At 49.9% G+C, this 11,702-nt stretch overlaps 1 protein-coding gene across 1 annotated transcript in view; it reads right to left on the bottom strand.

Moving 5' to 3' along the window:
* COPA (coatomer protein complex subunit alpha) overlaps positions 1–11,702 on the bottom strand; it is a 42,206-nt gene that overhangs the window by 12,365 nt on the left and 18,139 nt on the right. The window contains exons 12-20 of the mRNA XM_015817392.1: positions 11,319–11,385; positions 9,634–9,709; positions 6,708–6,790; positions 6,031–6,170; positions 4,725–4,810; positions 3,356–3,494; positions 2,909–3,071; positions 1,658–1,804; positions 418–607 (exon numbers count right to left, since the gene is read on the bottom strand). Coding sequence (XP_015672878.1) covers positions 418–607; positions 1,658–1,804; positions 2,909–3,071; positions 3,356–3,494; positions 4,725–4,810; positions 6,031–6,170; positions 6,708–6,790; positions 9,634–9,709; positions 11,319–11,385 — 1,091 coding nt within the window. The remainder of the gene's footprint in view (positions 1–417; positions 608–1,657; positions 1,805–2,908; positions 3,072–3,355; positions 3,495–4,724; positions 4,811–6,030; positions 6,171–6,707; positions 6,791–9,633; positions 9,710–11,318; positions 11,386–11,702) is intronic.

Here is an 11,702-nt window from a genome sequence, read left to right as displayed (position 1 = left end):
ATCAGTCGCCTGGGACGGAACCATCTAGGTGCGCCACTGCGCCACCACAGCTCTTAACAAAGGCGGCACAAAATACCAAGAAATTTCTGGATGGCATGGAATCTCCCAGCTTCTCAGGACCCTGAGAAACAGCCAGTTGGGTGGCTCGCCTTGCCTGTTACTGCCATGCATTATAACAGTGTTTCTCAAAGCCACCCGAGGATAGGTGGACTTCAACTCCCCAGAATTCTCAACTCCCAAAACGTGCTGGCTGGGGAATTCTGGGAGTTGGAAGTCCACCCGTCTTCGAGGGGCCAAGGTTGAAAAACATCACATTATAACCCCCGTGCAACTAACCCCCCCCCTCCAAATGTCCAGCCCGCATGGCCAGTGGGAGGGGCATCGCAAGGCATGTCAGGATTCAGCGCTGAAGCTCACCGATCCTCATCATCTTGCGCAGCTTCTCCAGGTTGCCCGTGATCACGTAGAGGAAGGAGAGCTTGTCGAAGTTCTTGGTGCGCTGGTAGCACATCTCCACAATCTGGTGGTTCCCCTGCAGCAGAGCCACCTCCCCCAGCTTCTCCCAGCAGTTCTTGTCGTCCAGAGCTTTGGCTGCCTCCAGAGCGATCTGAGGGGACACAGAGGCAGCCTTGGGGGGGGAGAAAAAGCAGGGAGCGCTCCGACCCTCCTCTCCTGGCTAAGGTCATGCCCCCCCCACAAGGATTTTAAAAAAATGAACTGGGGTGTCATGGCTGCAGTTCAGCTCGCTTCGCAATTCCCGCTCACGGCCTGACAACCGCGATGGTGGGAGGGAATGGCTTGGAACATGGAGGGGGGGGCAAAGGAATGGGACAATGCCAGCCTCCCGAGGCCGTTTGCTGGCAACGCCTGCGAGACAAAGAGTCCGTTTCCCAAGTGGAATGAATGCAGCTGACTGGACAGTAAATAACAACAGGGGGAAGGCCAGGGGAAAAGGGAAAGTTAACGGTGCTATTTGCGCTTGAAAATATCCGAATTGGTTTCGCTACTTCTGTGACCATGTTGGTCTAATAAATTATACTCTTGGAGAAAGGAAATGTGCCAGGAGCCTTTTTTTTTTTTTTTACTGCACAAACCAAGTGGGACAGTTGACATTATCTGAGTGGTGGCAGTGAAGAAGTCAGTGGTTTTAGGACAGGGGTAGGCAACCTCGGCTCTTTTATGACTCATGGACTTCAACTCCCAGAATTCCTGAGCCAGCCATGCTGGCTCAGGAATTCTGGGAGTTGAAGTCCATGAGTCATAAAAGAGCCGAGGTTGCCTACCCCTGTTTTAGGACAAGCAAAATCAAGAGCAAAGAGAAGGATTTCCTTCCTCCTTCCCTCTCTTTTCCTTTCTTCTTCCTCCCTCCCTTCCCTTCCCTTCCCTTCCCGTTCCTGTTTCTTTTCTTTCTCCTGGTTTCTAGCCTGGTGGGTTAACCTGGAGACAAACTGGCTCCCCAATACAGTAAAAACAGAGATATAAAAACAATTCTAAAAGCAAGTTAAAATGAATCTATTATAATACGCTTGCACAAGCCCCAAAGTGGAACGCTGCCCACCCCAGGAGCCTTGATGGAATGGAAAGAGAGGACCTGTGAGCCCTCTGCCATCTGTTCTCCTCCTGGAAGGGGCCCAGAGGGTCAGGGCCCAGAACCCACCTCAATGTTGCCGCATTCCAGGGCCAGGCTGAACCGCGTCTTCTCGTCCTTCACGAAATGCAGCGCCACTTCGGGATAGCCCTTCTTCTGCAGGTAGGCGATGATGGACTGGCCCACTAGCTTGGCGTTACGCACCATATGCAGGACCTGCAGAGTGGGGGGAAAAATATCTAGATTTAGATTTTCCATTTCGCTCTATATTTCGTCTAATAAACTGGGGTCAGAGGTGGGGTATCTGAAGATCCATCAAGAGTTTATCCCTTCAAATAGTTTTGTTTTTTTTTGTATTTAAATTTTTATTATTTTTCATGTAACAAACAAAAACATAAATCTTTTATCACAATATCAACCAAAGAGAATAATACTAAACAAAACATTCACAGACGTGTCCGGTGTACCCCTCCCGCACCACCCTCTTCCACTTGCCACTCCTTCCTCCTCACATTCTACCACCACTCCTCCCTCCTCCCTCTTTCCTACTTCCCTTCCACACTCAACCACCCGTCCTGTGCAGTTGGGGTATCACCGGACACCTCCTTAAAAAATCATACATATAAATCTATAATACAAACCTACCCTTTTCCCCCCTCCCCCCCCAGGACTTCCCAAAGCTAATCTAGGAAATAAACGCAGAATAACCCAAATCTATTCAAAACTACTCCCTATTACTACACACTAGTATAAACTTGCTATGACTCTAAAATAACATTAAAATACATACAAAATTTTTAGGACCTTCAAATAGTTTAATAAAGCAAAAGTCAAAACAGAACTTTTTCTCCCAAATTAGGTAAATTAAAGAAGTTTGATCAAGAAACCAGGAATGGACCTTTTTGTGTGTGAAATCAGTTCTAAAATAAATCCCTGGTTTGGCATGTGGTAGAGGGACTTAAAACCCTTCATTCCAATGATATAATCACTTCCAAAAGTCACTCTTTAATGCAGCGGTTCTCAAGCTGGGCAAGTTTAAGATGTGTGGACTTCATCACCCAGAATTCCTAGCTGGCTGGCGAATTCTGGGAGTTGAAGTCCACACATCTTAAAACTTGCCCAGCTTGAGAAACGCTGCTTTAACGTATTAAGTTACATTCTTTGTTAGACTTATATTCTCTCCAGGAGTCTATGGTGGTTTACTAAAATTCTTTCTTCTCACAACCCTGAGAGTCGCTTTGGGAGCCAAAGAGTCTCGTGGAAAGACAACGTGGTGGACAAAGGCGAATTCTACACAACCGTCATCCTTCCCCAACCCACCTCATCGTACTTCCGGTTGATCAGGGCCAGCTTGAATTTGAACTCCGTGGGGTCGATGGTGAGGACGCGAGGCCGGCATTCGCGGTCGAGGCAGTAGACGTTGTTGCCCTTCACGCGGGTCACGTAGATGGGCAAATCAAGCGTGCGGATGATCCCGTGGTCCCTAGAGGGAGGGAGGGAAGACATAGCTTGACGGGGAGAGAGAGGAAGGACGATTTCTCCCAGGAGGGAAACATAGAATCACAGGGCTGGAGAGACCTTGGAGGTCTTCTAGTGAATCCAACCCCCTACCGGAGGCAGATCTTATACCAGCGTGGCCACTTGGAAGGGGCTAACTTGGAAGACAATGCTTTGGAGGACCTGAGAGAGGAAGGCAGCCTGGTGTGTGTGTGTGTGTGTGTGTGTGTGTGTGTGTGTGTGTGTGCACTCTTTGCACAGGGCACCTACCCGGTGGTGACGGCGTATTTGATGTGGTTGCTTGTGGTGTAAATGAAGACACCGCTCTCCTCCCAGGCACCACTCTTGACGCGGATGTTCTCGTGGATGTTGCACAGTGACTCCAGTTTTCGGTTGCAGATCATGATCGCTGGGGGAGAAACACACCCCCCCGGAGAGAGAGCTCATTCCAAGAGCAAATCACCACCTCAAGCCAAGCATTTGACACCAGCCCAAAGCAACCTTCGCCACCTGTGGCCCTCCAGAGCTTTCGGCCAGCTTGGCTGAGAATTCTCCCGGCCGGACCCTCTGGAGGAGAAGGCAGATCCCCAGCCACTTACAGAGCTGGACTGGATCCAACCAAAGTGAGTAAGTTTTATTTATTCATCAAAATTATAACCACCCATCTCCCTAGATCAGGTTTGATCTAGTTATAGTGCCATGTTTTCCTGAAGACTTGGTCTTATTTTTTTTTTGCCTCCGAAAGAGGCACTAGGTCTTATTTTCGGGGGGTGTCTTACCCGCAGCCAGGCTTCCCACACCCCAACACCTGTCGCGCCACTGCCTGAGTTCTTCTGTGGCTGCTCGCAGCTACTCACGGCAGGACGATGGCCACATGGCCTCCTGACACAAGCGGTGGCACTGACGTGATGCACCACTTGGCCTCTTGTTGCGAGCGGCAGCACCGGAGCAAAATGCCATGTGGCCTGCCGCAAATGACGGCACTGGTACGATGCGCCATATGGTCTCCTGCCGCAAGCGGCCGCTGACAAGAGGTAGGCCGGCGGCCATGCAGGCTCCTGCTGGCGAGGCAGGCATCGGGAGGCCTGGTTGTGGGGGCCCTGAGGTAAGCGGGTGCAGGGCGCGTGGGGCAGCTCTACCCCCCATCCCTGCCCTAGCTTGATATTTACATGTGCGCCTCGTCCCACCTCATGGAACCAGACGGTGGGTCGGGGGGGGTGTGTCTTAACTAGGACTTAATTTGGGGGTAGGGCTTATATTAGGCAAATATGTAAAAATCAAGCTAGGGCTTATTTTTGGGATGCACCTTATTTTTGGGGAAACACGGTAGCATCTTCCAATCTTTGAGGGGCTGCCACAGAAAAGAGGCGGGTCCACCTCTTCTCCAAAGCCCCTGAAGGCAAGACAAGAAGCAACGGATGGAAACTGATCAAGGAGAGAAGCAACCTGGAACTAAGGAGGAATTTCCCAGAATTATTACAATTGTCTCCAGATGTTGTGGCTGCTCCATCACTGGAGTTTTCAAGAAGCGGTTGGACGGCCATGTGTCAGAAAGGGTCTCCTGCTTGAGCAGGAGGGGGTTGGACCTTCCAACTCTGTTATTCTACAGGTTGCTGAGGCAGACGAAGCCTCCTCTTACCGTGCTTCGCCAGGAGAGCCACATGGGACATGTCTGCTGACCAGATGACATATTTCACCTTGGAGATCTTAACTGAAGCCAGAGTCCTGCAAGGTCAGAAGATGCTTAGTAGAGGTCTCTTTCCATTTCTGCCTTTCCAGGAGAAGCAAAGAACGTCTCTCCCCTTACTACTCTGAAGACAATCTTGAGCCTCAGGCAGCTACATTCTGCTTCTGCTGACAACACACTTTTTCTATTACTCTCTCCAGATCGAGTCCCTGGCCAGGTTTTACACTCAAATGCAAGCTTTGCTGGTATTACAAAAATCACAAAATTGAATGTGTTATACCCACTGCAATAGAGGGCCGATGCCAATTAGCCGTGGACCAACTCGCCACAGCCCACTTGCCGTGGGACAAGAGTTACACTAATGTCGAAGAAAGGGTGGAATAGAATCATGAAAGAAAAGGTGCCAAAAGAGGGACAGAACCGAACGTGAATGACAAAAAAGACGTTATTTATTTTAAATAAACTGAATTGTTAAATTGCCCCATTACCTGCAATATATGCTGGTGAAACATGGAAGTGTACAACCAAGACAATTAAATAATTAAAAGTTTTCCAACAAGGCGGCTTGAGAAGAATCCACTGCGTCTCCTATCGTGACACCACCCCCCCCACTAATGATTACAAAAATCAGATTTGGACCACCGAGCGCAAACTGCGAACGGCCGTCGAATGCAGCTTGTTGGCCAGATCTTTACGCAGGCCTGAAATTGCACTAGGTCAAGTGAATCGCTGGAGGGGTTTTAAGTTAGTAACCCGGTTGTTAAGTGAATCCGGCTTCTCCGTTGAGTGTGCTTGTCAAAAGAGGGGATCACGTGACCCTGGAGACACTGCAACCGTCATAAATGAGAGTCAGTTGCCGAGCACCTGAACTCTGATCACATAACCCCGGGCATGCTGCAACGGTGGTAAGTGTGAAACAGCGGTCGTAAGTCACTTTTTTCAGTGCTCTTGTAAGTTCGAATGGTCACTAAATGAATTGTGAGTTGAGGACTAGCTGCATTGACAAAATTTAGCGGCAAAGTCTTTGGGCTTTAGGATGTGCTATTGATCTACCCCAGTGTTTCTCAACCTTGGCAACTTTTAAGATATGTGGACTTCAACTCCCAGCAGTGCTGGCTGGGGAATTCTGGGAGTTGAAGTCCACATATCTTAAAAGTCGCCAAGGTTGAGAAACAGTGGTCCCCACCCCACCGCCTTCTATCTACCTCACTGTCCAAACGGCTTGACTACCAGGCAGCGTCTCCCTTGAAGGCCTCACCGTTTCTGCTGAACGTCGAAGAGGGTGATGGAATCGGCATCCCGCAGCAACAGGTTCCCAGTGCCGGCGTAGAAAATCTCGTCGCAGTTGGGCACTTGGACCTTCTTGGTGATTTCGTTCTTCAGGTTCTTGATGAGGATCTGCCACGGTTTGAGCAGAGGAAGAAGGTGGAGGGGGCTCACAGGCGGCAGGGGCAGGAAGGCAAGCAGGGCGAAACCCCCTGGCGCACAAGACCCTGGCGCGTAAGCTCAGCGCAACCACACACAGTAGCCAGACAGGTGGCCCTCGGCTTACAACCACAATTGGGGCCGGGATTTTGCACGGCTGAGAAGGAAGGAGGACGCTACTACGTGAATCATGCCCCATTTGAGGACCTTTCTCGCCACAGTCATTAAGGGAATCTGGCTTCCCCCATTGACTTTGCTTGCCAGACGGTCACAAAAGGGGATCACACGAGCCCGGGAGCCACTCAGCCGTCGTAAGTACGAGTCAGTTGCCGAGTGTCTGAATTTTGATCACGTGACCCTGGGGATGCTGCAACGGTCACGAGTCTGAAAACCGGTCACAAGTTACTTTTTCGGTAAAGGAATGGTTGTAAATGGAGGACCACCTGCGCTCGGGCAGACGAGGGAGCTGTGCCCGAGAGGAAGGCTGCGAGGACACCCGCCAGGCCTTACCGAGTGCATCCGATCCAGGACGGCAAAGCGGTTCCGAGCGACCCAGACGGCTGTCAGCCCCGAGGAGCGCTTCCCTTCCGGAGCTGGAAAGGCAAGCAAAGAGCAGGCGGTCAGCCCGAGTCTGGCCCCGGCTGCCTCCAGCCTCCCTCCGCCCTCTTTGGGGGCAGGTGCCTGTCACACTCAGCCCCACCCCCCACCCCACCCCACCCCACCCCTACGGCCTCTCGCCCGCTTGGAGTCTTAAAGTGGGGACCTCAGAGAGAAGTTCTGAGGAGGAAGCCTCCCTCCCTCCCTCCTCTTCCTCTATTTCCTTTCTCCTTCCTTCCTTCCATCTTTCCTCCCTTCTCTTCCTCCCTTCCTCTTTCTTTCGCCTTCCTTCCTTCCTTTCCCCTTCCTTCTTTCCTCCCTTCCTCTATTTCCTTTCCCCTTTCTTCCTCCCTTCTTTCTCCCTTCCTCTTTATTTCTTTCTCCTTCCTTCCTTCTTTCCTTCCTCCTTTCCTTTCCCCTTCCTTTTCTTCCTCCCTTCTTTCTTCCTTCATTTCTTTCCTTTCCTCTTCCTTCCTTCCTCCTTCCTTTTCCTTTCCCTCTCCTTCCTTCCCCCTTCTTTCTTTCCTTTCCCTTTCCTTCCTTCTTCCTCCCTCCCTCCCTCCCACAGTCTCTCTCTCTCTCTCTTTCTTCCTTCCTTTTCTTTTCTTTTCTATCCCATCTTTATTATTTTTACAAATAACTCAAGGTGACAAACATAACTCATACTCCCCCTCCTCCTATTTTCCCCACAACAGCAACCCTGGGAATTCCCCAGCCAGCACGGCAATCCCAAGTGAGCTTCTCTCCATCCTTACAGCCTACATTTCAGCAGCTGGGGCCTCGCTCCGAAGCACCCTGCAACATCCGAACGGGGAGCCCCTCTGTCAGCAGTCAAAGCCCCCTCCCCTGAACAGCAGGATCAGCAGTTAATTGTGTTCGTGCAAAAGGGAGGCAGGCAGACGTTGTGGCTGCTCAGATGAATCAGCTGCTTTAAAGGAAGCTGGGGGCTGCTGTCCCTTTTCTTAAAAAACTGCTCTTTAAAGGATGCAACTAATTTTCCTTGAAAAAAATCCCTAAAAAGCTAAATAACAGATGGAGTGTTAACAACTGGTTTAATACAGGTAGTCCTCGACTTACAACAGTTCATTTAGTGACTGTTCAAAATTACAACGGCACTGAAAAATGTGACTTATGACCGTTTTTCAGTTACGACCTTTGCAGCATCCCCATGGTCATATGATCAAAATTCAGATGCTTGGCAACTGGTTCATACTTATGACCATTGCTGTGTCCCAGAAGGGTCGCGTGATCCCCTTTTGCGACCTTCTGACCAGCAAAGTCAATGGGGGAAGCCGGATTCACTTAACAACCGGGTTACTTACTTATCAACTGGCATGATTCACTTAACAAATGAGGCAAGAAAGGTCGTAAAATGGGGCAAAACTCACTTAACAAATGTCTCACTTAACAGAAAGTTGAGCTCAATTATGGTCGTAAGTTGAGGACTACCTTTGTTTATTTCTAAACTCCCCTGGTTGAGATTTGGGGTCCTTCAAACTGCTAGAGAGAGACCCAGAGAGCAGCCTGATAACTGAGGAGGGGGGAGGGAGCTGGCCAAACGTTCGCATCATGCGTGTTGTCACAATTGCAGGACAGGGGTGAGGTTCAAAAGCACTCTCAAATCCTCTGCCAGAGGGCCCTGTTGCCTGTGAGCAAGGCCAACGGGTAAAAATAAAATAACATAAAAGGTTTTAGGTCTTCACATAAAGAAAGGGGGGGGAGGTGGGAGAAGGACCTCAGTAAAATAATAAAATTAAATAAAATTAAAATAAGATTTTGTGCAGAGAGAGGGGGGGGGAATGGGAAAAGGACTTCAGTAATCAAAATTAATAAAATAAAATAGATTTTGTCCCTTCACAGAGAGAGAGAGAGAGAGGGAAGGTGGGACAAGGAGTTGTGCAAAATAAAATAAAATGAGGTTTTGTTCAGAGAGAGGGGGGGAGTGGTTGGATGGGGAAGGACCTCAGTAACTTTAACTTTTATTTAATTTCTACCCCGCCCTTCTCCCAACGGACTCAGGGCGGCTTACAGCCATTTAAAACAATACATAATACAATAAATACTAAATTTAAAAAGTAATTAAAACAAAATATTAATTGGCTATTTCTTTTTAAAATTGTTTTAAAAAACCAGATTAAAATATCCCTTAGGCTATTTATTTTTAAAAATAAAAATAAAAGTTTTGCGCCTCCACAGAGAGATAGGGAGCAAAAGAGAGAGAGAGAGAGAAGGTGGGAGAAGGACTTGAGTGGCCAAGGACAGCTATTGGCATGCCTAGATTTTATAAATCTGAGGAAGGGGAGGGGGGGGAGGCTGGCTGGCTGGCTGGCCCGGCTTGGCCCTGCCGCAGCAGCGTTTCCTGCGCTGACGTCAGAGGCAGGGGGGACCCAGGTGGGACGGGAACTCCCTGGTGGAACGGCGCGCTGATCAGGCAGACGCTCCAGCAACTCATTTTGATTTGCAGACCACGCAGGTTTGATCTGGAGCCTGCCAAAAGGGAGCGAATGAAGACTGGGCACTTTTACAGCCGCCTCCAAAGCATCCAGCCCTGCCTGGGAGAGATTTGTGGCCGTGCGAAGAAATCCGCCCAGGGAAGCCGGCCAACCGAACATCGGCCTGCTGGGTGACAAGGCAGGACGGATCGTTGCTAATAACTGATTTATAAAATATATATTTCCCCTCGTAAAAAAGCAAGAGACGGGCATGAATTTTTCACGTCCGATGGGCTGCCAATCTCATTTGGGCTCCCTGGGATCCGGGGGGGGGGGGGGGGGAGGGGGGAAAAGCTTTAGTGTGTGTGTGGGGGGGGAATAAACATTGTGGCACAGACCAAGCTCACCATCTGGGTTCTGGGAATCGGCATCCTTGGGAATGGCGTAGAGGTCGTAGGTGCTGTTCTCCAGGTTGCTTGGCCTCTGCGGAGAGAAAGCATTGTCGGTAAATTCGTTTTATTGGGTTGGGAGTATCCATCTCTGATGATTTTAAATATTTTTATGTTGTCTCTTTGAAACAAGGTGGGCAGCAAATGAATTTAATAAATGGCTAAATAAATAAGGGCGACTCTCAATTCAGCTTTCAGAGGAAGAGGGCTGAGTGGACCAGCATTTCCAGGACTGGTTTCCAATCTTGCCAATTTCCGCAATGAATTTATTATCCGTGTTTTGCAGAAAAAAATCCACTTGGATCTGAGAATGAAAGTCACGTGAGTTTTGAAAACCGGGGTTTGTGGGGGGGGGGGGGAGAGGGGAGAAATCTCAAATCTTGAAAAAGCCTGAGCCCATCCAGTAAATCAGTTATTTCTCAAGCTCAGCAACTTTAAAATGGGTGGGCTTCAACTCCCAGAATTGAGTTGAAACCCACCCCTCTTAAAAGTGGCTGAGCTGGAGAAACGCTGCAGAAAATGAGTAAAAAAAAACCTTAACAAGGATTAGTAAGCAAATACAGGTAGTCCTTGACTTATGCCCATTGGTTCAGTGGCCATTCAAAGTTACATCATCACTGGGAAAAAGGGACTTATGACCTTTTCCCACACTTAACGGCCACTGCAGCACCCCCATCGTCACGTGATCACAATTTGGGCAGTTGGCAACCGGCATGTATAGATGACAGCTTTTCCGGCCTGTTTCGGACGAGCAAAGTCAATGGGGGAAGCCAGATTCACTTAACAACCATGTTACTAACAGCTGCAGTGATTCATGTAACCGTGGTAACAAGTCATAAAATGGGGCAAAACTGATTTAACAATTGTCTCGCTCAGCATCATAAATTTTGGGCTGAATTGTGGTCGTAAGCCGAGGACTCCTTGTACTGCACAAGCGTCCTTCTCTAGGCTGGAGTCCTCTGAGTGGGATGGACTACAACTCCCAGGATTCCAGGCTAAGCCTTGGCAAGCGCCGGAGGGAGGGAAGACGGCCGCAGGGCGGAGAAAAACGGAACTCGGTGGCTGCTTTTCTGTGACTGATGAGACGAGGAGAGAAAATCAGGCAGGTAGTCCTCGAGTTATGATCAGTTGCTTCAAAGTTACGACGGATCCCCCAAATGGGTACTTGTGACCTGGATTCAAAGTTCTGGTGGCTCCTGTGGTCCCATGGCCGCATTTTGAGCACTCGGCAACCGTTTGCAGCCACTTGCGGCGATTTCTAACGTTTCTGCCAGAAAGTGGGTCTTACTTTCAGTTTCCGGCAAAAAGGTGGTCCTAGTGAACACTTTAGAACTGTGGCGCTTCCTTAATGCAAATATATATATATATAAATCGAACACAGTGATGCGATGACCCACTTAACGACCGCTGGGCTGAGTTATGGTCCTAAGCCTAGGACTACCTGGACTGCAAATGCAGAACGAAAGAGAAGACTTCCGTGTTTGGATAGCCACGCCCTCTGCCACCCCTCCGGGAAGGAAGGCGACTTCCACCGTGTGGCTTCTGGTCGAGACAGCTGCGGAAGCCCCCCCCCCAGCTGCTCTGACCCCCTGCCTTCTCCAACAGCCCCCCCCATCTAGTCCAGCTGGGCGTCTCCCACCTACCGTGCAAAGGAGCACAGCGTTCTCCGCAGGGTTGTAGGACATGTTGAAGACGGGAAACTTGGAGCCGCTGCAGGAGAGAGAGAGAGAGAGAGGAGAGGAAGGTCAGGGGTGGAGCCGGCTCCGGGTGGCAGCCCGGGCATCGAGAGACGAGTCAGAAGAAGGAGCCAAAGTGCCAGGAGCCCTGGGCAGGAGGCCCTGCCCCAGGTCAGCTCAGCATGGCGTGACTGGTGCCCACCAACCACAATCCTTCAACCATCGGAAGAACCGTAGACTTTCCACGACTAAATTACAACATCAGACACATCCTGGTGAGAGAGAAGCTCCCTGCAGATGAGTCCGAAAGCTGGGAAGGCCAAACCGCCGGGCCCTGGTGACCGACCCGGA

The sequence above is a fragment of the Protobothrops mucrosquamatus genome, unplaced genomic scaffold, assembly GCF_001527695.2.
Source record: "Protobothrops mucrosquamatus isolate PMUCROS unplaced genomic scaffold, P.Mucros_1.0 scaffold584, whole genome shotgun sequence".
Lineage (NCBI taxonomy): Eukaryota > Metazoa > Chordata > Lepidosauria > Squamata > Viperidae > Protobothrops > Protobothrops mucrosquamatus.
The sequence above is the reverse complement of the archived record's forward strand: the minus strand, read 5'-3'. Positions and strand labels throughout refer to the sequence as shown.